At 36.3% G+C, this 26,125-nt stretch overlaps 5 protein-coding genes across 7 annotated transcripts; 1 reads left to right on the top strand and 4 right to left on the bottom strand.

Moving 5' to 3' along the window:
- Window positions 1–1,252: 1,252 nt before the first annotated feature.
- On the bottom strand, window positions 1,253–6,878 carry LOC137722875 (E3 ubiquitin protein ligase DRIP2-like). 3 transcript variants are annotated; one of them, XM_068461983.1, is made up of 8 exons: window positions 6,326–6,878; window positions 5,871–5,970; window positions 5,028–5,385; window positions 3,393–3,886; window positions 3,221–3,271; window positions 2,490–2,562; window positions 2,029–2,130; window positions 1,253–1,649 (listed from the first exon to the last, which is right to left on the bottom strand). In XM_068461983.1, exons 1-8 carry the CDS (start codon window positions 6,456–6,458, stop codon window positions 1,638–1,640), a joined length of 1,323 nt encoding a protein of 440 aa, XP_068318084.1. In that variant the 5' UTR covers window positions 6,459–6,878; the 3' UTR covers window positions 1,253–1,637. The 3 variants fall into 3 exon arrangements, with proteins under 3 accessions (XP_068318084.1, XP_068318085.1, XP_068318083.1); XM_068461984.1 differs by lacking the exon at window positions 1,253–1,649 and having other exon boundaries at window positions 1,661–2,130; window positions 5,028–5,407; window positions 6,326–6,465; XM_068461982.1 differs by lacking the exon at window positions 1,253–1,649 and having other exon boundaries at window positions 1,662–2,130; window positions 6,326–6,877.
- A 2,712-nt stretch (window positions 6,879–9,590) lies between these two features.
- Window positions 9,591–10,689, bottom strand: LOC137722205 (E3 ubiquitin protein ligase DRIP2-like). The gene is made up of 3 exons (XM_068461168.1): window positions 10,563–10,689; window positions 10,270–10,369; window positions 9,591–9,816 (listed from the first exon to the last, which is right to left on the bottom strand). Exons 1-3 carry the CDS (start codon window positions 10,687–10,689, stop codon window positions 9,591–9,593), a joined length of 453 nt encoding a protein of 150 aa, XP_068317269.1.
- Window positions 10,690–16,180: 5,491 nt separating this feature from the next.
- LOC137722204 (uncharacterized) lies at window positions 16,181–16,642 on the bottom strand. The gene has a single exon (XM_068461166.1). The coding sequence runs from the start codon at window positions 16,640–16,642 to the stop codon at window positions 16,181–16,183; it is 462 nt and encodes a 153-aa protein (XP_068317267.1).
- Window positions 16,643–18,289: 1,647 nt separating this feature from the next.
- LOC137722851 (pathogenesis-related protein PR-4) lies at window positions 18,290–19,103 on the bottom strand. Its single transcript, XM_068461952.1, has 2 exons — window positions 18,746–19,103; window positions 18,290–18,650 (listed from the first exon to the last, which is right to left on the bottom strand). The coding sequence occupies exons 1-2, from the start codon at window positions 19,019–19,021 to the stop codon at window positions 18,480–18,482; spliced, it is 447 nt and encodes a 148-aa protein (XP_068318053.1). The 5' UTR covers window positions 19,022–19,103; the 3' UTR covers window positions 18,290–18,479.
- A 3,370-nt stretch (window positions 19,104–22,473) lies between these two features.
- On the top strand, window positions 22,474–23,535 carry LOC137723409 (pathogenesis-related protein PR-4-like). Its single transcript, XM_068462602.1, has 2 exons — window positions 22,474–22,818; window positions 23,257–23,535. The coding sequence occupies exons 1-2, from the start codon at window positions 22,534–22,536 to the stop codon at window positions 23,425–23,427; spliced, it is 456 nt and encodes a 151-aa protein (XP_068318703.1). The 5' UTR covers window positions 22,474–22,533; the 3' UTR covers window positions 23,428–23,535.
- Window positions 23,536–26,125: the final 2,590 nt, after the last annotated feature.

Here is a 26,125-nt window from a genome sequence, read left to right as displayed (position 1 = left end):
GGCACCACGTACTGTGCCCAATGCAAGAAAAAAAAAAACAAAAAACATTAAAGGGCATGGGAACCAAGCGAAATGGGATCGACCTGACAACTTTTTGACAGAACACAAACACGAAAAACTTTTTGTATCTATAAAATTGATTTATAAACACAACTGCATGTGTCGTTTTCGTTTTTCTTTACTGTTCAGTGTTTCGGATTTACGATGGATCGTTTCCATCTGCCATGAAGGTTTGTTAGATTCTCAGCTTTTTCAATTGTTTTTCAGATTCTTATCTTCCTCTAGGTTGGTTTTTTGTGCTTGGTTTTATTTTTTTTATCTTTATCATAAGTGTTTATTTTTTCTACTGTATTAAAAGTCCTTCACGTGGCGCATAACGAAAAATTGTCCATACGCTCATCATCTAATCAACCGTACAAAGGTGTGGTGTGACTTCAGATAGGCAAATATAACACAATTTGAAAAGAAATGTCTGTTGAATATTAATACATTATAAATTTCATTTATTTTTAGAAATTGTGCCCGTTAAATATTAATAAATAATAAATCATTCCACTTTCTTACACATCACAAGAATATGTGGGCACAATTCAGAATTTGTGCCTTTATTGTAGTATAAAATGTAAGCACTCCTTAACTAATTTTTCTATGAAAGATTTCAAACAAGATTGCTCCATACACGTGTGTTTCTTTTGAATTTGATCAAGTTCTGCATTATTGAGAATGAAACATGTGACGTCACGGAGTTAGGATTGGAACCGAATCTCCAGCATCACATTCGTTTATTGCTTCAAACATTACAACAACTTCTACATCGAATCCTCCAGCTCGACATCCACAACCACCTGTTAATGTCAGGCGCATATCTCGTTTTGTTGATAATCAGTGTTGGAAACACATGTTTGCCTTTTAGAGCATCTCCAAAAGAGATGTCAAAAGATAAATGTCAAATGTTAATTTGATGGCTGACGTGGCAATGTCAATTTTTTTTTTTTCAACCGATATGTTTTTTTGTTATAAATGATATTTGTAGAACCCATTTTAAAAAGAAATCAATTAAAATACATTTTCAAGATCTATAATTAGTGCATTAATAGGATCCACACAATAAAATGATTAAAAAAAATTGACATTACATTTTCTCATATGTCAATCCACATAAGATTAACATATCAGTTTGAGCTCGCTCCCACCTTCAAAATTAATTACATGGTATTCCATATAAGATTTGACATTTCATTTGGAGATGGTCTTAGCTCGTCGGGGTCGGTTTCGAAAGGGAGCATGATTCTTGACTCTAGAACGTAGGTGACAATACTACAACAGGATTTCTATGGCCGATTGAGAGAGCAAGTAACGAAGGCAGTTGGTCTGAAACCGGAACATCTCAAGGGAGCTGACATTGACGGTGCATTTTGACCGTGGTGTTAAAGTGCAAATAACACCGGAACAAGCCTTCTTCTATACTGAAGATGTAGGACATAAGCTGTTGTGTTCTACGTTGATGAATGCCACCGAAGTTACAAGTGAGGACGTCAATGTTGCTACTTACGGAAGCAACACTCGGTCGAATTTCTGGGTCCGCAGCCATTTTTCATGATCTACACCCTTGTTTATTTTTGCCTCCATTAACTGATTCAATCTAACGACTACAAATAAACAAGGAGTGTGCATTTTCGATAAGGGATGATCAGAAATTACTTCCCTGAACGAATATGATACGAAAATAGAAATCAAAGAATTTAATATATAGAACAAACACATGATCTAGCATATAAACTTAGTCGAAACACCAGTAAAATCCGACAACACTATAAATATTGAGTTGTAAACTATGAAGACAACATGAGATAATTGTATTGGTTCTTTCAGAGATTTCGAACCACTACAATCGACAACAACAAAAGAGAAACTTATATTGTTTTACCTTAATTAAAAGAGTTTTTATTGGTTCTTTCATGGAGTTTGAACCCTACGACAATAATTGAGGACCATCACAAAATCTTTAGCAGAGGAGCCAACTGTTACCGGTATTTTTTTTGTTGTTGGTGCTGTTCGGCACCACAACTCTACTAGGGATTCTAGTTGCCATGTTGGAAGCACCGGCTGACCCCGACACAGTATCTCCACCTGCAAGAAAGGAAAAAATTAAAACTTGAAGCGTAAGTGGAATTGCTTCCACGCCCTATCGCTTCTTTTATTGAAAATGCATGCAATAAACAACAGTCAAAGTGTTCCAATGCGTTTTGTAGAAAAATGTTATGACACTTGACCCATAGCATCCATGTCAGGGAAAATGCTCTCTTTGCGTATGATAGGAAACAGAAGAGAGCTCCGGTTGCACTGTCAAACTATGTTTTGATAGATGGAACACGAAAATGAATTTCTAGGTCTTCATGAGCAGCCATAGTAATGTCAAACAAGTTTGTATAACGTCGAAAACTCAAAATCTTCTCAGCTTTGCAGGAAGACAACAAAAATATTCTCACCTCATTTTCACTGCTAAGTTCAAGTTTCATTGCAAGGTACTTCTGGATTGTTGATACGGGCATTTTACCATCCCTGCATAAGAAAAAGAAAGTCAATACAACTAAGTCCCAATATTTTTTTTCATTATCCATTACAAAACCAGAATAAACACAGAAAAAGCTTAGGCAACTTGAAAACCATTAAAAAATAGAAATATTGCAAGATTTAATACTTCTGTCAACCAAAACCATTTTCTATCATCGATCGATGAGGATCCATCAAAATAATTTCTCAAAACTTGGTAAGTCTAAATCTTGAAACCAGTTAGTTGTTACACTTGCTCACTAACAGGAAAGTAGTCATGAAGATTGAAATTCTTCTAAATGCACAAATTGGAATGGATTTGGAAAAGCCTTAAGGAAAATATGTGGTTCAAATAGATATCTGGGAAGGGCAGTTGACTCAACACTGTTCTGTTTTCATTTCTGGTGTATAGCATTCTTACCAGATGATGCTATACTTAAATCACGTGACAAGTTTACAACGGCAAAAGAATAAGAAATATGTAATTTATAACCCTAAAAAAATACGGTACACAAGACACACACAAAGCTGAACCCACATTTTGGTACTTGTTGCTCTATCCTATTATACATGCTTCAGATGATTAAATCGCTAAGATATGACAATGGATCAATGCAAAACGACATAGCCTAACTTCAAAGGAAGTAAAAGGATTACAGAAACTCACTTTATTTTCAAGCAACATGCTGATATCTGTGGCAATGAAATTTCTCCTTTCCTGAAGAAATTTACCATCAAAATCAGGGATCGGCATGAAAGAAATCAAAATTGGGCTCCCCAAAAAAAAAAAAAAAAAAAAAAAAAACCATAACAATTTTATAACGAAAAGAACATCTCACCAGTCTTCAGACGCAACCAAGGAGAACCAAACAGGAACATTTCTATACTTAGCCCCACATGTATCTAGCATAGGTTGAGTTGAGACACTTGATTCCCCGGATGCGGCTACCCTGTTCTGATTAGCTGTGCGCACCCTTTTACGTTTCACTAGTCCTGATGCCCCTGTTCCATTACTGTTGTTTTTTCCTCTTGCCTTCTGGTCGGCCTCCTTTTTTTTGGTTTTGGGCGTATATGCATTCCTGATGCAGTCCAGAGCATTTGGCAATTCTCCTTCTGCCTTAATTTGAGACATATAAAGTTCACTATCGAGGGAATTGATTGGATCAGACTTGGCATGCAACCCTTGTGAATTTGGCTTCGAGGACTTGGTTCGGTTAGCAGCCTCTACGAGACAGTTTAAGGGCGTCCACAGATCAGCTTTCCCTTCTATTATTTCAACGTCATTGTTCATATATTTATTAGCAGTTCGCTCATATGAATGCTCAGGCGAATCCTGCATAATTGAATAAACATGCAAAAATATATTTCATAAACAGGTTTCAAATGTAATCAGGTCTCCCAAATTCATTTATACTACCAGACTACAAATTGCCTCAGACAATACGTCACATTGTAGGAATGTTGCCATGTTGTCCTCGAGAGGCTTTTTTTCTTTCTATAATTTATCCCTCATTGGTCGGAACAATTGTAGTTATTACACAATGTAGGCCATGGATCACCATCTCATATCATCTACCTTAACTGGGCAGGTGTCTCATCATTCTATGGTGTTTTTAACTTCTTTTTTTTTATGTCTATTAAACAACAATGTCAAATCCACTCCAGCATTGCTATCATGTAAAGACGTTGTGGATATATCGATAAACAAAAATTAACGGTACAATAAGTTAGGGGGACATGAAGCAAAACCCTAAAATAGTGTCTAAAGGCCGTTAGAAGCAGAGAATGGAAATGGGAAAGTGGGAAACGAGGACCCCAGCTCAAACCAACAACAAAAATCAATCTAGAGGATGAGAAATCAATTGAAACAATTCCTATAAGAAGCGAACATTTGGAAGCCCCAAGAGATCATGAAAAAAACTGCACCAATACACAGAGCCCAAACGACAAGAATCCCACCCAAAAACCCCAGTATGATCAACACCAAAGTTTGCTAAACAGCTACCTAGCTACCTTCACATATGAGAAACCCGAATCCGCATGGAAGACAGAATGGTGCAACAGTTAGATCAATCAACCAATAAATGCCAAGGCACCTAACAAGACCTTTGGTGTTATTGACGTGAAACAGATAGAGCCTGATCATTTTCGCTCAAGCTTGAGAGAGAATGTTGAAGAATAAAGAACTAAAACCAGCTAGAAAATCTTATCTCCTACCATAAAAAAATATTGGGTTTCCTTTTCTTTCTTTTTTTAATAGGGTTTCCTAGTTTGATTACGAATGTGTTTCCTAGTTTGATTACGAATGTGACCTGATTTCCGAAGTGAATAACTTGTGTTAGAGTCATGATGAATGTATCATATTTTCTAACTATTGTCTCAACATAAAGCATTGGACTTGTTTGGTTTTGCAATGAAACTAAACATAAACGCTATGATGATGCACAAATAATCAAAATCCTGCCCCCCTTTACCTGGCTCTTATTTCGTGCGAATTCATCAAGAGTACCAGTTGAGTTGGAGCTCATTGTATGATCTTCTGTAGAATCATCTCTCTTTGCAGCTTCTTCAGCAGAAAAACTGCATCCTCGTAAAACAGCACCCTTTCTTGACAGAGCTCTTGATCTCTTTCCAGTCAAACCTGACTGTAATGGAACTTTGGGGGTACTGACTACCAATGAAGATAATGATCTCTCCTTCCTTTTCACTGGCAATGAAGAAGGTGTAACATCAGGATCATTAGCTTCGGGCAAGTTAGCTTCTGGTGTATCAACTTTCTTTCCTTTAACGGGAAATATCTTGGCTATAATATCTTGCAAATTATGGTCTGGCCTGCAGATCATCAAATGACATCCTAAGCATGCGTGAGAACATTTCCACGTAAAGCTCCAGCGCACATTTATGACGTTGTGACTGGAAAATTAGTAAAACGAAAAAACTATTGACCTGTATAAAATCATATGACAGCGTGCAAGTAGGCACCCTAGTTACACAAATTGGTATCTAAGTAAAGCATTAATTAGGGGTAAAAAACCTGCCTTTATCTCAATCTGGAAAGTTTCAAATTGTTATGATGATTGACAAAGCATCAACTTTCTATTGCTCGACGATAATAAACAAGCATCGGTTTGATATCTGCCGTATGGTAGGTTGGGAAACAACGCAATGTGACTAACACTACCTCTGTATAGGAGTCCATTAATTTCATTTCTAAAAGTTGCTTTCCAAACTTTTCAGTAATTCCCTATTTAAGTATCGGAAGAACGAACAACACCATGCAGGTGAAACATCGTCAGCTCTGAATATAGGTACAATACCTGAGTTTTTCGACAGGTAAAATTCCGAGATCAATTTCACAGACGGGACAGCAGTCCCCTTCCTCATCCGAGAGCTTTTCGAAGATGCACTTCCTGCAAACTGGTTTCGAATTCCACATTTTACGAAATTAAGCATTGAATTATATGAATAGTCGAGAAAATTCTTCGAAAACAAAACCCTTTTCTTCAACTCTACGGAAATGCATGGCAATAGAAATAAATTTAACAAAAATTACAAGGAACAATACGATCATTTCGCAACGTCCTCAAGTGTTAATCGACAAAAAAAAAATAAAAAATCAAATTTCGGTTCCCAAATTGTGGGAAAAAATGAAAACTTGCAACAAAAAAATCAAATTGTGCAGATATGGAAAAACAAGAACAGACCGAGATCATAAAATTGGCAGAAAATGAAGAAACAATTAAGGGAAGAGGAGATTAAAACGGATACTCACACGTGTGGAGGCAGAGTGAAATGGTTGTAGCCTCCTTCAATAGCATATTACAAAGAGGGCACGTCATGCATGCCTCCAGCTTCTCCCTCTTAACTTTCACCACATGACCACCACCAACACCACCAGCCGCCATCTCTTCCTCCACCTCTTTAACCCTTATAATCTCCAAACCTCTGTGTCTATGTCCCCCTGCCTCTCCCCCTAAACCCCATTCAACGCCCGACCCGACAGAAACGCAAAGCCATAGGTTTTCGGATAATTAAGTGAGAAAATTAAGAAAAGTGTGGGGCTGTGTTTTGGGTTTTATCGGACGTGTCGGATGGTTGGTGGTGTCGGATCTGAGGGGAGTGAAGAAAGTGGCGGGTTTTCGAGGCGAAACTAAGAGATGAGTTGTGATTGATTGCGGGAAAATCACGTTGGGTTTGTTGGGATTTCAGGACAAAGTCGAGCTTCGATGAAGAAACATGAGCGAGAGTTCGGACAGAGTCTGTGTGCGTATGTGAGGGGAGAGAGAGAGAGAGAGAGAGAGAGAGATGTTAGAAAGGCAACGCCGTTAAGTTGTGTCTTGTGTTCTTGTAAACAAAAACCTTAAACCAAGTTCGAGTTTTTATACTCCGTGATTTTGGTTTTACCAACTCACTTGTATATATAAGAAACAGGGGTCTTCATATTTTTTTTTTTATAAAAATAGAGATTAATTATGGAGTGCACCCCACATCAAGCTTTAATAATTCGAACTGTTTTTTTTTTAAGTTGCATTTTATAGATCATTCTTACAAAGTATTAACCAAATTGGAAATGTTTAAGACGTCTAATTGAGTTCAAATAAATTAACGAATATTTTGTTATATACGAAATAATAAATTTTTATCTTGATAATTAAATAGGCAAATGGTTTCGGATTTAATTGAATTTTTGTAAAGATCATCTATAAAACGAGATTTACAAAATAAATAATTTAAATTGTTGAAGTTCGATATGGAATGTGCCCACACCTAATCTCCATTTTTTTGAAAAAAATGGAGATCCCTAATGCCTACACACACGTTACACGTTGTGAGTATGCCCTGCCCCTAATAGTTTTAGGTTCATATATTTTCTTTAATTTATTGCTTCTTTCCTGTCGGGTTGTATTCTAGAATAAGGTGTTTTTTTTTTTTTTGGAAATGATGGATTTAATACCTTTTTTAGTGGGATGCTTATCCAAACTATTAAGTTTTTTTCCATACAAGAAAGAGGCCTCTTCGTTGCGACAGTAATTCATGTGACATGTTTGATTTTCGGAATCGTTTAAGTTGGTAGCAGTGTAATAATTGTTTAATGTTGTGAATCGTTTTAAGTTGGCTGTGATGTAGTAATTATTTAATGTTGTAAATTATTTTAAAGTTTGTGGAACGATCATAATTGTTTAACTTTGTGAATTATTTTAAGTTGGCGATTGTAATAATTGTTTAGGTGCAAAAATTGATGTGTCATGAATCGTTTTAACTTTACAGTGTAAGAATATACTGTCAAGTTGGTGGGGGGTAATCATTGTTACGTAATTATAATATGAGAAGATTCGTAACATTTGTTGTTTTAGCTTAAATAAGTTAAAGTTATTTGAACACCAAAAAAGTGTTGCACTTGCTAACAAATTTTTTATAGCCTTATTATTTACAATAGATATTTCTACTCTAAACAACACTAGGAGAAAGGGAGGATTTGAACTAGAAATATAGTAGGTTGCAGAAGGAGATCCTAAACACAGGATATCTACTATTTGCTACCAACAAAATATTTAGAGTAATACTAGGTAGATCAAATTTACAAACTATGCAACGACAGCAACGTATCATTAATAGAAAATCAGGACATTAATCAACATTTAAATAATAAATTATCTTCTTAATATTACTCCAATATTAATATTAATATAGATAAATTCATATATAGAAAACAGAATCCACCTTTAATAGAGAGCGTAGATTTTTTTGTCCGAATAGTTCTATTATTATCCCGATACACCTCATCACACATGTGCCCTCTTATTAGATTGAATGGGGGCCGAAGCCCAAAGATCAAAGAAGGGTATCGAGAGTGAAGAGCATATAAAGAAGCCCAAAGCATTAGAAGGTGATTAGCAGCCTAATTAAGGTCATGTAATCTCTCTAATCAAGCTTGGAAGAGGGATGGTACCCTTAACTAAGTCAGTCTCCAAAAACACAAAAGCCACATCCCTTCTCCATTTCAATCAACTCTTTAACCCTTCAATAAGATCAAAAAATTTCTACACATATCCTTTTTCATGCACAATAAAAAATTATCTCTCTCCTCACGTGACACATCACAATATATAATTTTATGAGAAATCAACTCGTTTCATATGCATGGCCCAATAAGCACTATGTTAGTTTAGTATAGATTATCATACTGTTTTGTAAGGAAAATTAAATGAATATAAATAAAAAAGCAATTTCACTTCAATTTATTCCATCAACGGAAGATCGATGACGCATATTCATTAGAAATAAACTAAGTTCTTGACACACACAACCAAACAACAACAAAAAAGGACTAAGTTCCCTCTACTAATAATAATGCAAGAAAAGCACCGCAGTCGACAAAGTTGTAGACTTGTACTTGACGATACGGCAACCTTGGGCATTGCCATTCCCGTCGGTGTTAAGCACCTTAGCGTACATCCAAGTCTAACCCTCCGGTGCTGCACTGATCAACAATCCTCGTCGTTCCTCGAGCTCCAATCCCGGTGTTTGTCACCTACACATACATGCATACATACATTTAGATAAGATTTTGTATATACAGTTGCACTCAAGCGTAACCAATTAATATGTAAATATGTACTCTATGTATCTTTTGCAAGCAGCTTGTTAGGTAGGGCCAACAAATCCACAAAGAAGAGATTTTTCAGTGTGTCCGGAACATAGATACATACATCATATGTTATTATATAAGTAGAGAAACACATGAAAGCCACTTGTATAATAACCTATGATGTACATATTGCCCTGTATTCCAGACACATTAAAAATCTCTTCCCAAAGGGCAGCCCATATATGCTGCCTGCGCCATGCATAAGATTGATCCCCATGCACTGCCCGGCATGGTCAATACACAGATCATGGTCTGAACATTTCCCGGCCATTTTGTGAATCGATCATCAAGGAATCGTGGTTGAATTTAATTATAAGCGCCTTGAATATGTTGGAAGCCATAAGGCTAAGATAAAAGCGCAAATAATCAAAATCCTGCCCCCGTTTACCTAGAGTTTATTTGGATAATCTTCTGTAGAATCATCTTTTTTGGCAGGGTCTTCGGCAGCAAAACTACATCCTCCTGACGAACTCTCCTTCCCTTTCACGGGCAATGAAGAAGGTGGAACATCAGGATCGTTAGCTTTAGGGTCCTTATTAACTTCTGGTGCATCGATTGTCTTTTCTTTAGCAGGAAATATCGTGGCTATAATATGTTGCAAATTAAAGTCTGGCCTGCAGATCATGTAAATGACATCCTAATTAAGCATGTGTAAGAACATTTCAATGGAAGTCTCCCGTGCACATTTACAACATTATGATCGGAAAACTAGTACCAAAAAAAAAAAAAAAAAAAAAAAAACTACGCACTTGCGTAAAATCGTATGACAACGATGCAAGTAGGAACCATGGTATTTTGTTAACATTTTCTATGCAAAACACCAGTTACGTCATGATTTTTTTCTAAAACCATTTTTCCAAATCTATTTTCTTTCCCTGTTGCTATTGGATAATAAACAAGCATCGACTTATTATCTGCCCTATGGTAGGTTGGGAAGAAAGGCAATGTGACTACCACTAATTATATTTCACAGGTTAATTACTTTCGAAAGATTTTGATAAGTCCCTGTTAACGAACCAAGGAACCAACGACAAGATGCATTTACCGTTAGAATACAGGTACATTACCTGAGTGTTGTCACAGGAAAATTGCCGAGATGAGTATCGCAAACGGGACATCGGTCATACTCCTCTTCCGACAGTTTTTGGAAGATACACTTCCTGCAAACTGTTTTCAAATCCACATTTTACAAAATTCAGCATTGAATTACGAAAATATTCTAGGAAAACAAAACCCTTTTCTAAAAAAATTACAAGGAATGATACGAATTTTGGCAACGTTCCCGTGTTAGTCAACAAAGACAAAAGAATCACACATGTCATTTTTCAATTAAGGGAATAGAAGATTAAAAGAAACTCACACGTATGGAGGCAAAGTGAAATGGTTGTAGCCTCCTCCGACACCTTATTACAAAGACCGCACTTCAAACATGCCTCGATTGTCTCCCTCTTCACTTTCACCACCTGACTACCACCAGCAGCCGCCATCTCTTCCTCCTCTCCTTCTTAATCCTTATTATCTTAGAAAGACAATGCTTCTTTGTTGTGTCTTTGTGCTTGCAACAAAAACCTTAGACCGAGTTCGAGTATTTATAACCTTGGTTTTGATTTACCAACTCTGTAACATACACTTGACATGTGGTGAGTATTAGTAAGCCCTGCACTTAATAGGTCGAGGTTCATATATTTCATTTTTGTTTAATGCTCTTTCCTTTTGGGTAAGGTTATTTTGGAAAAATGATGGATTTCTTACCAATTTGGGTGCATGCTTATCTAAAATATGATTTTATTTCCATAAAAGAAAGTGACCCCATTCGTCGTGACAATAATATATATCTTGTGACATCTTTATTTTTTGAATTTTATGTTAGTGCCGTTATAATAATTGTTTAGCGTTATGAATTCTTTTTATGTTGGCGGCAATGTACAAATTGTTTAATGTTTTGAAGGGTTTTTGGTGGCATACTTATCCAAAGAATGATTTTATTTCCTAAAAAGAAAGTGACCTCATTCGTTGTGACAAAATACCATTTGACATGTTGATTTGTGAATTGTTTTAAGTTGGTTTTGTTATAAAAATTGTTTATCGCTGTGAATTGTTTGAAGTTGGTGGCATTGTATTAATTATTTAATGTTGTGAATCACTTTAAGTTGGCAGCGCTTTAACTAGTTAAGTTGTGAATCATTTTAAGTTGGCGGTGCTTTAATTAATTAAGTTGTGAATCTTTTTAAGTTGTGACACCGTCATCATTATTTAACATTATGAATCAATATAAATTGGCTGCGCTGTTATAATTGTTTAACATTGTGAAACGTTCTAAGTTGGTGACATTGTATTAATTGTTTAACATTGTGAGTCATTTTAAAAAGACGGTGTTGTAATAATTGTTTAACGTTATGGATCGTTTTAGATTTTTATAGCGCTGTAATTCTAATCAAACTTGAAAGAACGATAGTAATTGGAAAATAAACTATTAGTGAAGCCTTAACTCAGTCAGTCTTCACAAGCACAAAATTGACAGCCCTCCTTTCGATTCATTAGTTAACTCTCCAAGAAGATCATAGAATCTCTACATATGTCTCTTTTCACGCATGATAAGTGTTACACCCCACACTGATTTTAAAAATAGTTGAGTTTTTATTTTTTAAAAATGGTTTTTGAATCTTAATTAGGGACCTGGCTTCGCTGCCCTTTCAGTTTCAATACATTCTCATCATTTCTTATTTGTGTGGTTATGGTTAAATCATGTTAACATTTTATATTATTATTTTTTTTTTGTCTTAATATTTTTATAAAAAAATCAATATAAAATATTGACCTCATTTAACCGTGACCGTACAAAATAAGAATAGATGAGAGTACATGAGGCCGGAGAAGTCGGGTTCCTTAATTAGTGAGTCCAAGGGGCTCACCCCCTAATTTTTCCCCCGGCTCCCTTCTCCTTTTCTTTTTTTTTTCTAATTTTTAGAACTCTTTCTCTTCCCCGTCACTTATGTGCACCCCCTCTGCAACTCTCTCCCTTTCGGTGCTCCTCTTCGACAAGAACACACACACCCATACATACAAACGCACGTAGGCCACCAACCCTCTCTCTGTGCTCCTTCACCCTTCGGAGAGCCTCTCCCGTACCTCTCGTTCCTCATCTCCCTCTGCGAGTAAAGGACCGAGACCACCCATCGATTTCTCCGGCGAGTTCGTCGTCCTTCAGTTTTGGGTAAGCCTCAAAACACTCCAAATGCTTCTCTTTTCCTCCCTACAGTTCTTTTCTGACCACGTTGTTGTGTTTTGGACGTCAACATACGAAGAAACACCTCGGAGGACTATATTCCCAGTTTTCCGGCAGGGTGCCAGGACTTGCAGACATTTTACGATCATATTCCGGCCACAATTGGCCACGAGGAAGGTATATTTTGATCCCTTACTTTCCGGGCTTCAATTTGGTATTTTTGAGTTGCATGATTTGGTTGAGTTTTGAGCTCCACCGGAGCTCGGGAATTCTCCGGCCGATTTCCGGCCTTCTTCTTCCTAGGGTCCGGTGACCCACAAACCTTTGAACCCAAAACCCTTTATACACCAACCCAAACCTTGGGCCTTTGTGACCCAAGCCCTTAACCTTTTAGCCCCAAAACCCTTAGCCTATGTATATGATTTTGGGCCTGACAGGCCTTTAGCTTAGGCCGGCCCGTTTCCCCCAACCCATATCCTTTCAAGTCTAGGCCTTGGGCCGGATTACCCAAGCCCAACCCAATTATTTTTATTTATTTGTTTTTCCTTTTATAGAAGAGAGTTTTAACGAAAAGTCCACAGTCCTGTTCATTTTAACGAAAAATTACATTTTTACACTAAAAGTCGATCCTGGTACTATTCACTTTACCCTTTATTTTGTCCTTATCGTTAAAATTCAAAGTTTTCAAGCTATTTTCATTAGTTTTCCTTTTATAAAACCCAAAGGCCTTGGGCCATTTCTGTTAGGGCCTTAAGCCCATTAGCCACTAAACCCTTTAAACCTTTTAAACCCTAAACCCTAGCTGGCCCAAACCATTTATGTGGAATATTCTGTTAGGGAATATTTCGTCAGGGAATATTCTTTAGAATATTCTATTGACTTTTACAAAATTTATCCAAGATCCTTCTTAAGGTAATTCGACGTCTTGAATCTATTTCCGACTTCCATTTTTTTTTCCAAATTCAATTGTTATGCTATAGTTTTATTAATTGCACCATTTATGTGCTTAGGGACAATTATTTGTGATGATTCCGTGCTTATTAGTTTGCGTGACTCTTCGGCAGCTAATATCTGTGAGTGGACCCCTTCTAAAAATGCATGTTTTAATAGTAGAGACGCATACATGAAAAACATGATTTATTGAATACGTTTTGTGAACGTTTTATGAGAAATTGATTATCATGCTATACTGAGCTTATTTTGAAATACCATATTTTCTATCGAACCCATGTTCTTTGTAGAATATCTTATGGATGACGATATACTATTTAGAATTTGTTTTTATAACACTTCTTTTATAGTATAGATGATGAATGATTTTATACTATGAAGATGATTTTGAGATATATGTACCTATGTTTTGAAAGATTATTTTTAGTGGTTTTGTGCATACCTAGTGGTCATTATATGCCTGTTTGGAAATTGATACGGATATGCTTGTTTGGCAATTGATACTAATATGCCTGTTTGGCAAATGATATACATGCCTGTTTGGCATATGATATTGATATGCATGTTTGGCAAATGATACTGATATGTCTTTGTGGCAAGTCATAGATATGCCTGCTTGGAAAATGAAGGGTGTTGACACTGTTACTGATAATGATACCAGTTAGCACACTATATACAAGATATGATTTATGAAAAGTTTTATGACATGCTAGGGTTTTCGGAAAAACTTATTACATATTATATTATTGTTTTCATAAAACTTTGGGGGTTAATATGTTGATAACTATTTCTATTATATGTATATAAACTCTGGTCCACTTATGTTTGTTTTGCGCCCCCTTCAGGACTTAGAATCGAGACGTAAAATTCTAGCGTCAAGGCACTTCCGCATCGGCATCTTCGAGTCCTCTCGGCGTAGGACCCATTCTTTTATTCATTCAGTTTTATATTATTTTCTTTAGTGTTCTAGTTAGTTGTATGATCTGAACATGATTCTCATTTGCATAATATTTGTAATTAAATTTCTATTATCTTATTAGTAGTTTTAATTCTCATGCATTCTAAATGGCTTGCGTCATCTTCGGGTGTCAGCCAGCACGTACCCTGGTGTCCGGAGAAAATCAAGATCGGGACGTGTCAATAAGTATCTATATCTCTTCTCATGTGACACATTACATAAGAAAATGAGACGATTACCTGTGAAATCAACTCGTTTCAAATACATTTTGCCCGATAAGCTCTTAAAGTAATATTGCCACTATGTGCAGGACATTGTGAATGGAATATATTATTAAGTAGTTTACAACTTTACATTCTCCAATCTCAAATATGAAACCAAGAACTCATATATACCAAGCTAGCTAATGTAACAACTTTACAATCCAATATACAACTTTACATTCCTTAAAAGACGAAGCATCCTAAATTAGCTAATGGCGCAACTTTTCACGATGATCATATTTATTCATAAGGTTGAAGTAGTTTACAATCAGTATTAATACTTCTCGTTGTTATATCTTCAAGATGCATGTAACTTCACTTTGCAGGATAGTTATTTGAGATATTTAAATTATCATTGCAGCTTTTCTTTTTGTTTGGTGTGCCAGAATATGGGTGTTTCTTAATCCTTGAGGTGAGATAAGTGATGAATTGTATTGGTGGATAAAACTTTTTTCTTTAACACATTGAGCTTATGATTCAATTATTCACTGCGCTTAAACATGTTAAACCATAAACCGAACCAAATCAAACCGCAATATTAGTGAACCACTTACATCATTTTTAAGCTTTTACGGTTCAATTGTGATATGAAATTTAGTAAAACCAAAGTGTGCGTTTTGGTTTGTGATTTAGAACCAAGACTGAACCAACCCAAGCTGTGCTCAACCCTACTATATATATTACTACATAAAATATTATTAAATAATTAAAAAGAGCATGCGTAAAGTAAAATGGAATACGAGAATACCACAACCCGTAGTTTTATTTTGTACGAATAGTATTATTGTCAGCCAAAAGCGCATCCTCACTTTTTTGCCCTCTTAATTGAGATCGAATAAGGGCCGAAGACCGAAGACCGAAGACCAAAGAAGGTCATCCTGTGAGAAGTGCAAGGAAGAAACCCAAAGTGGATAACTGTAGAAGGTGATTAGTAGCCCTGCACTTTATAAAGATATGGCCCACACGAGAGAGCCTGCCTGCCTACGCCTTCCAAGTCCAATTAAGGTCCAAGAATCTCTAATCAAGCTTGAAAGAGGGATTGTAACCGGTAAAGAAAGGATTAGAGGAGCCCTTAAGTTTGTCTCCACAAGCACAAATCCAATCCCCTCCCCAATTCAAGCAACTCTTTAATCTCCAGGAAGATTAGAGAATAGTCATATACTTGTTTCTCTTTTCATGGGACAAGTATCTATTTCTTCTATTACGTGAGACATCACGTAAGAAGATAATCGATTATATATGGGGAATCAACTTGTTTGATATACTTTGTAGCCCAAAAATCCCTTAAAATAATATTATCACTATATGGAGGATATTGTAAATGGAAAATCATTTTTATAGGCAGTCTACATGCTCCCAGTCCCATCTCAAGTATATAACAAAAACACATATACCATGACTTAATTTGTTCATAAAGTTGAAGATATATAGTTTATGGTCAATATTAGTAATTTTTTTGAAGCAATTTAAGGTGAAGCTTATTCATCAGTAATAACTAAGTGATTCCCTTGCTAATAATGTAAGTAGCTAGAGAGCGATGCTAAACTTCAAGTTAATTTGGGGGTTTGGGATTAGAGACTCTAGTCAATCGCCACAGTTGACAAAGTCGTAGGTGACGAAAAGGCGGCCTTGGGCATTGCCATTTTCGTTGGTGTTGCACTGATCAATTTGGTTAAACACATTCGTGTCCATGTGTAAGCCTCCTGTGCTGCACTCAACAAATTTGCCGTTGCTTGAGCTTCAGTCTCGGTGTCTGTCACCAGCACATGCAAACATACATCATTTTGCATAAGATTATTTGTGTATACCAGCGCCCTACGTATCTTAAGACATCTTCCGCATGCAGCTTGTCCAGTAAGGCCAACAGGTCCACAAAAGGCAGCCCATCCATATCTGCTGCGCCATGCATGTGATTGACCGGCGTCAAATGCTGAGCAGTAGGCATTTACAGCCTGCAAATCGTAATTGTTTTGCTGTGGATTGTAGGGCAAACTTGTCGCTGTAACACCCGTCGCACTTTGTCCCCATGCACTGCCCGCCATGGCCAACACACAGATCGTGATCCGAACTAACGACACAAAGCACGGTGTCGGTGTGGTGTTCTTCCCGGCCCTTTTTTGATTAATTATTTGTAATTTCTCCTCTGCAGCTAGGGCTAATAATGAATTAACTAATATTGTTTATAGTACTTGACAGCTTGGTATACGGACCAATATGGATGTGTGAAATTACCAATCTAGCCTTGGATAGGTTGGAATTGTATCATCAAAATTGTACACGAATTTGAAGATAAATTAAGATAAAATAAGATACGAAGATACGAAGTCTTTTCCATCTTGAATGTTTGACTAATTACATTAAGACACACGAATAAAAGTATGAAATATAAATTAGAATTGTCCTCCCAAAGTCTTAGTTTCATTGGTGGCGGTCTTTGTTGGGAGAAAATTAATGAGTTCGCAGTTTAAACGTACCTTATCATTCAAAGTGCTTGATCTAGAAGCAGGAAGGATGCATATATAGCATAAGTCCATTTGGAATTGTCAAGATTTCATTTCAGAAATGTCAACCGCACACTATTAACCAAACTAATATTGTCTTTCAACTTGCATTTTACCTACATAATAAGATAGTAATGTAATTTTTATCGCAAGACATTAGTGACACAAGTATATCATTCAGTCTCCCGTTCTCGTGTGAAACTCATTATTCAATAGGAATAATACATTTTTGTCTGGCTTTACTTTAAGATGACAAACATCAACGCCAAATATCGGATGATAGATATATATGCTTGTATTGTACGTAACATTATGATGTTTAGGTATTTGGGTTCTTGGATCCATCTTATCTCATCCAAGAATCGGTCAAATTAACAAAACAAGAAAATGCATGGCTTATTTACTTTTAATTATTTCCTTCTTTTTTTTTTTTTTTTCTTTTCTTTGTTGAACTGGAAATTTCCATAAAACAGGGAAATCCACCAAAGGTGAGTACGAAGGAAAGTCCCCACAGAGGACTAACACAGATTAAAAAAAGCAAAGTAGAGCAACAAACTTGAAACAAGCAAACAGAAAAAGGAGAAAAGACGCTGCTTAAGTCCTTAATATTCTCCATTGATTGTATTTTTAGTTTATTGCTCAAGTCCTTAATTTTCTCCATTGATTGTATTCTTGACTTTCATGGTTCCTTTCTTCTTCTTTTTTCCGAAGCCTGAGGTATCCCACTTTAAGAACGGTATAGGACTAATTTCCAATGGACTCCAGAAAAGCTAAGGACATTTCAGCTCATATCTGGCCTTAGTCAAATGACAAACGTTATTTCAAAGCTTTCAACTAAAGAATCACTCATGTTTTTGCCAGCTTCATTTCTCAAACCCAAAACTAGGAAGCAAATCTAATTTTGAAATCTACCGTATTTTTGCTGGACCACTTGACATGGTTGGTTCCTTTGAAATTCACTGAATGAGAAGGAAATGTTCCCGTTTTAAATTATGTAACATTCATTCTTAATTTAGGAAGCCCCTACATAGCTAATGGTGCAGTTATACATTTATCATAAGATTGAAGTGCTTTATACAATCTATATAATATAGGGGTGTGCTTACTTCTTACACATTCGTTGTTAATTTCTATCTGTTGATCTTCTTTATTTCATCCAATCCGACAGTCGAAAATTAGAAGGGTGTGTGAGAAGTAAAAATGGGTATGTGGATATCACACCTCTATAATATAATACTTCTTGTTATAATTCAAGAAGCAATTCCACTTCAATTTATTCCATGGTGAAGCTTATTTATTAGTAATACATAGTTAAGTTCCCTACCAATACTGGGAGTAGAGAACTATATAGTTATTGAAAAAAATAGGGTTATAGGCCTTAGTCGCCGCAGTCGACAAAGTTGTAGTTGACGATAAGGTGGCCTTGTGCGTAACCATTGCCGTCGGTGTCAATTTGGTTAAAAACATTCACGTCCAAGTCCAACCCTCCGTTGCTGCACTGATCAACAATTCTCACCGTTGCTTGAGCTCCAGTCCGAGTGTTTGTCACCTGCAGATACATAAATTCATTAAATTAAATATTCGCACAAGCACAGTTTGCATAAGAACGTTCCATCGCTAATCAGCTAGTATGTTAATACGCACCGAGAGGCACCTTCCGCATGCGGCTTGCCCAGTAGGGCCAGCAGGTCCGCAAAAGGCAGTCCATCCATATTTGCTGCGCCATTCGAGGGATTTATCGGCATCCCATGTTGAGCAGTAGGCACTTACTGCCCGCAAGTCGTAATTGTTTTGCTGTGGATTGTAGAGGTGGTATGTGGCTCTCACATTCGTCGCACTTTGTCCCCATGCACTGCCGACCAAACCACAGATCATGATCGAAACAAACAGCACAGAGCTTGCTGTGATCTTCCCGGCCATGTTGTGATTTGTAATTTTCTTAATTAAGCAGGCAATAATCTGCAATATCTCTGTTGTTCTTGGAAGGCTTTGGTACACAATGTATTAGGGTGGTTGAATTTATAGGCTGGAGGTTTGGTGTTGCAATTACTGACCTAACCTTTTGGAAGTTGGAATTGTATATATGGCGTATGTAAATTGCCTACCACGATCGACCGACTCAAACATTGACTGACATATGTAGTAGACGTGTAGTGAGAGGAGATATTCTAAAGTCCAATTACCGGAACACGCATCTCTACAGGTCAAGAGATAAAAATCACCACGTACTTCACCTACGATTTACTTCCTTCTGGTCGCATCCCTTGTGACATCCCACATCGTCCAGGGGAGCGATCCTTAAATGTACATTCTCATCCCTACCTAGCATGAGGTCTTTTGGGAGCTCACTGACTTCAGGTTCCAGGATGGATGACCCATCGGGAAGTTCTCGTGTGAGTTCCCAGAAACAAAACCGTGAGGGCGTGGTCGGGGCCCAAAGCGGACAATATCGTGCTACGGTGGTGGAGCGGGCTCGGGAAGTGGTCCTGCCCGGACCGGGATGTGACAAATTGGTATCAGAGCCTAACCCTGGCCGTGGTGTGCCGACGAGGACGTCGGGCCCCTAAGGGGGGTGGATTGTGATATCCCACATCGCCCAGGGGAGCGATCCTTAAATGTACATTCTCATCCCTACCTAGCACGAGGCCTTTTGGGAGCTCACTGACTTCAGGTTCCATGGGAACTCCGAAGTTAAGCGAGTAGCGCACGAGAGCATTCCCAGGATGGGTGACCCATCGGGAAGTTCTCGTGTGAGTTCCCAGAAACAAAACCGTGAGGGCATGGTCGGGGCCCAAAGCGGACAATATCGTGCTACGGTGGTGGAGTGGGCCCGGGAAGTGGTCCCGCCCGGACCGGGATGTGACATCCCTTCTCTCGCACTTAACCCGTTTCGGGTTCCCTACACAAGAATCTCTCCAATGAGAGAGAGAGGTGTCAACATTGAGAAACTAATTAACTTGTTCACAAAATAAAAAAGTATGGAAAAATAGATTATTAAAACGAAAATTTAACGAAAAATCTACATTACTGTTCACTTTAACGAAAAATTATATTTTTACACTAAAAATTCAATTCTGGTACTATTCACTTTACCCTTTATTTTGTCCTTATCATTAAAACTCAAAGTTTTCAAGCATTTTTCATTAGTTTTTCTTTATTAAAATGATTTGATAACCCATATCTTAATTTGATCATTTACATTATTCACTTAAGTATATTAATTATAATATTCTAGGTAATAAAATACAAGCGTTAGGAGAGGACTTACACTCGCGATTTTTCAACCTATAATAAATAAAATTAGGCAGATCAACAAAGAAAACCGAGCCAAGAGAAGAGCCACGGCACCTAAATTGAAGTCTAAGTTTATACCAGACTAAATCAAATGCCCGAGAACATTGAACTTGTGTAGAATTAATAATGTTTAGGAGCTATCCGGTACTTGGATCTGTCGAACGGTACATGTACTATCTAGACATTGATCACGGCAAAAATTAAGGTAGTAGACGACTTTGAAGATAAGGTAGGCTTTTCATCAGTTGAAAGTTCTACAGAGACAAACACAAACAAAAGTGTGTCTGTACATATAGACAAGCTTATATGTCAATAATATATATGCATGACATGTTACCACATAGACAGATCAATAAAAATTAGACGTTTTCATTTAGACGCTTTGTTTTTTAATTTCTTATATGAAACTTTTATTCTTTTTAAGAATTTAACTAAATATTTTTCCTACAATTTTTGTGATTAATTTTATTCTATTTTATTAGAAGTTTAAAAACGATATCATCTACTAAGGGGGAGGGGGATGAGCTTAGTCTCACAATGGTCTACCAATAATGTGGTTCAAATTCATCTTGGCAAGAATCGAACCTAAGACCTCTCATTTTCAAGTGAAGAAGAATATCACTAAACCGTAGTACTAAGTGGCAATATTGAATTATTATTTAAATGTTGATTAACGTATTTCCTATTAGTGACAAATAATTTAGTTTACAAACTTAGTTTAAAAATTTGGCCTCCTATGATTATCCTAAAAGATTTTGCAAAAGGTGAACGCTCTTATTTTAATTGGTTTTCGAAACTATGTAAAAACTATTACAAATCCATTTTCAAGGAAATTTCATTGCACCACGAGCTACCTTAAATTTATAGGAAAACTAATGAAAATAACTTGAAAACTTTGAGTTTTAACGATAAGGATAAAATAATGGGTAAAGTGAATAGTACCATGATTGACTTTTTAGTGTAAAAATGTAGTTTTTCGTTAAAGTAAACAGTATAGCGAGCTTTTCGTTAAAACTCTATAAATTTATTTGGGCACTCTGGAGATGTGCTTGACGACGAATCTCAATTCGAAGTTTCTAACTATGTTCTGACCCAATTAGTAATATTTTAAATTCGTTTAAATTAAAAACCTATTGCCGCACCATAAGCTTCCTAAACTTCAGGTTCAACTTTCCGGAGATATTTAGTTTTGTATAATGTTCTTTGGGTCTTGAATTTGTTGGCCCGTAAAATTAAATTGATAAGGCCCAAAACTACAAAGAATAGACCGAATTAAAATGAAACCGAGTACGTGTGATTTGGTTCAATTTTCTTTTAAATTTTTTATTTTTAGAACAGTTCTCTGTGCCAGGATGTGAAGATAAAAGATAATATGACAAATAGTCCAATTACTTATAAGTATATGCAAAGTTCTTTCTTTCTTTGATGTGAATACTCTCAACATGCATCTTTAGGTGTGCTGAATTTTGAAGTTTAATATGTGGACAATACAAATCTAGTAACGTAAAACACGTGTGATAGTTAGAATTCACACGTTGAACAACCTGCTCTAATATCATGAAGAAAGTTGAACTTCTATCATAAAATTACTGGCAATACGAGAAATGACACAATCTCTTATAAACTTTTGAATGTTTTTCTTTTCTTCAATGTAAGACTTTTTTTATCTGTGCGCGTTTCTATCTGATCAGGATTTTGGGGTCAAAAAACTTATCATGAGATGTGTGCTATTTATATTTTCCAGTCCAATTTTCTCTTCTTCATCCACTAGCCGCATTTTTTGACCAGATGGCACACAATAGTGCCCATGTGGACCCTCCACCACCTTTATATAAAACTCTCTGTCTCTCTCTCTCTCTCATATATGAGCAAACGCGAAGCAGATTAACCAGAAAAACAAAGGGCTAAGTCTTTCTTGACTTTTGGCCTTGATTACGTACATTTGGTATGGAAAAACAAGAATCCGCACGACTTGCTTTAATTCTAGACAGAGTCATATTCCACAAAAGCAGTCAGGCTCTTCCAACACTACAGTAATTTAACATCAACCATACATTCCCACTATAAATTAATTAGCACTTGGCTAATATTGCAGACCATATCATCCCTTGTAAAACAGATACAAATTCCTGATAAAAATGGGGAAGTTAACAATTAGGGCATCCGCATCATGCACGGTGGTGCTGCTGTTGGTTTGTGTTATTATGATGGGCTGTGCCAGCGCCCAAAGTGCGAGTAACGTTAGATCGACGTACCATATCTACAATCCAGAGAAGATAGGATGGAACTTGAACACAGCAGGTGCTTATTGCGCCACTTGGGATGCTAATAAGCCTTTGGAATGGCGTCGGAAGTTTGGATGGACTGCTTTTTGCGGCCCCGTCGGGCCTCGGGGCCAAGCATCTTGTGGCAAGTGCTTAAGGGTACGTCCATACTTTTTTTTTTTTGTGATATAATTGATGATAATCTACGTGGGATATGAGATAAATATCGTTATACAAATCAAACGTTTGATCTTCCATCTCTGAGTGAATAAGAATATTACAAGACTGTAATGATAATGACACATTATAATGTAATTAACTAAGTTTTTTCTTTTATTTTTTGCAACAAAGGCATGCGCACAATTAGAGTTTACTGGCACTACAAGAAAACAAGTTTATGTGACTACAAACATTTGTCACGTAATGTGAAAATTCGTCACATTTAATTATATGTTACGAATTTTAGCATCATTGTTCGTGTCATTTATGCCATACAGCACGTCTGGAAAAGTGGGCATCACAAACAATATTACTACCTGATCCATGTTTTTTTTAAGTGTGGAAATGATTAAAATCATTTGTTTGGTTACACTGCAGGTGACAAACGTGAGGACAGGAGCTCAGGCAAAGGTGAGAATTGTTGATCAGTGCAGTAATGGAGGCCTAGATTTGGACGAGGGTGTGTTTAAACGACTGGACACTGATGGGAAAGGCTATGCCCAAGGCCACCTTATGGTGAACTACAAGTTTGTCAATTGTGGCGATTAAACCATACACTAGCTACTCTCATGTATCTTATGGTTATAGTCATAAGGGATTAATAAATAATGGAAACTGCTCCCTTTAATAACTTGTGTTAGTGGTTATGGATGGCATGGTAAAACTAATTAAGTGTAGGGGTGGGCACAGTTCGGTTCGGTGTGGTTTTGAGTAAAACCGCAATCAAAACTGAAACTTTTTGTTGTGCGGTTTCGAAGCCAAAACCAAAATGCAACCAAACCATTTGGTTTGGTTCGATGTGGTTTCAAACGGTTTGGTTTGATTTTTAAGAAAAAATGTACAATTTAAAATTTACACTTATCTACATATAAGACGGTCTCATTTTCCACATAATACATTAATTAACCAACCCACATGAGAATTCTATGAGATATAATCAACTAGCTTAGCCTAGCCTAGCTAGCTAATTGCACAAATGATAGACTTTGTGAGCAGGAAAAAGCACCCTAATGGAGTGATATGGCTTATAATTTGATCAGAGATTCATTTGCATTTGATCGCAGCAAGAATTCTCATATGAGTTTTGCGAGAGAGAGAGAGAGAGAGAGAGAGAGAGAGAGAGAGAGAGAGTAATGTGGATTGAGGGATAATTTGACAGTATGTCAAATAGGGTGGAAAGGGATGACAATTTAGTGTGGTTTTGAGACCATACTAAATGTATGGACTTTAACAAACAACCTAAACATGACATGGTGCTGTTTCGGTTTCAATGCAGTTTTCAAAAGCCAAAATCGAAACTAAACCGTTTCCTACACAGTAGTTTGGTTTCAAAATCGCAATCGTTTCAGAACAGCAAAATCGAATTGTTCGATAAGGTTCAATTTGGTTCGTATTTCAGTTCCGATTTTTGATTTCAAATGCCCACCCCTAATTAAGTGCTTATATTATACTTCATAAACTGCTATTTTAATTATTAATTGTCTCTTGAGATATGCATTTTTATTGGAGGAAAAATGGATATTGTAAGTGGGGTTCTTAGGGGGGCTAGGGGAGAATGGGTGCCTTGAACCAAGTGAGGAGGGCCACGAGTGCTCGATTTCCCCTATGGCACTGGCTTTTATTCGCACTATTTTTCATATTATCAATTAATTTTAAGATGAATTTTAATTTATTTTATGATATTAGATTAGATTATTCTAAGTTTAAAGCTCAATGATACGTGTTCTACGTCACTCAATATGTTGCTCAGTATTTAACTTGAAATTCACCCTACATATAAGAAGATCCCTTCCAGTGTGACTTTTTTTTTTTCTTTCTCCAGGGTTTATCTAGACTCCAGAGGCTTGTCATCAACATTGTCTCTTAAGTTCGAGTTAATATATAAAACAAACGTACACAACATTGTGAAATTTACATCGATTCTAAATATTAGCTTACATGTAAATTTGACCGACCGATAACGATGAACTTTTTCATCATATAATCCTATGTTCTTAATTACTGTATATAATATTGTTTTAGCAGAGGAGTGCATTTTGCTGTCGGGTTTTTTAATTGGCTTTATATGCATTTTCTTTTTGTTAAAATTTGATTGATTATTTTTAGATGAGATCATGAGAAGATTAGTGAGATCCAAGAACCAAATTTGGCCTGCGGCTTCCAATTAACGTAACGTTACGTACACTACAATTGAGCATATCCGAGAGAGATCCACTGGTCATAATCTTTGTCTTGTTAATATTATATTATGAGAATTTTAACGAAAAATCTATAGTACTGTTCATTTTAACGAAAAATCACATTTTTACATTAAAAAAGTCAATCCTGGTACTATTCACTTTACTCTTTATTTTGTCCTTATTATTAAAACTCGAAGTTTTCAAACCATTTTTCATTAATTTTCTTTTATATTAATGCAAGATCTTAAAGCATCTTCAATGTGAGACCCTGAGTCACCATCAACTTTGAGGACTCATTTAGGGGCATCAAAAGAATAGTTGAGTTCCTAAAAGAATATTATCTGCAATGGAAAATCCTTATACAATAATCCCTTAATGTAGGGACTAAAATATTAAAAAATTATTGTTCATTTTCTCGAAGTATTGTGACCATGGTAAAAGTAAAAAAAAAAAAAAACTATCTCTAATATTGATTTTTCAAGAGTGAAAAAAAAATTACATGAGAAAATTAAAAGGAAAATTAATGAAAATAACTTGAAAACTTTGAGTTTTAACAATAAGGACAAAATAAGAGGTAAAGTGAATAGTACTAGGATTGACTTTTTAGTGTAAAAATGTGGTTTTTCGTTAAAGTGAACAACACCAGAAGCTTTTCGTTAAAGTTCTCAAAATTAAATGAAAAGCTGCCCCACATGGGTGGGTTCAAAAAACAAGGAAAAAAAAATAAAGAGCGACATCATTCCCACTTAAAATTAATACGTGGTCACTCTTTAAGTTCCTATATCAGATTCATATTTAAGAAGTTCTTTGAGATATCCGACGAGTTCTTATATATTGAGATACTTTGAGAACTTCTATTCCAATTCAAGCCTTTTGCCCCTCTATATATATATATATATATATATATATATATATATATATGAACTGTACGGTTTTACGGACTCTATTTAATGCCTCCATTGAAAATGCTCTTGGGTCAAGCCGAACTATTGTCCTGGCGTGGAGAGAGGTGCATGGCTGCAGAGGAAATATTTATCATTTCAAATGGAATATGTGTTTTCATGTCT

This window comes from Pyrus communis, chromosome 17, assembly GCF_963583255.1.
Source record: "Pyrus communis chromosome 17, drPyrComm1.1, whole genome shotgun sequence".
NCBI lineage: Eukaryota > Viridiplantae > Streptophyta > Magnoliopsida > Rosales > Rosaceae > Pyrus > Pyrus communis.
This window is presented reverse-complemented; position numbering and strand designations above follow the sequence as displayed.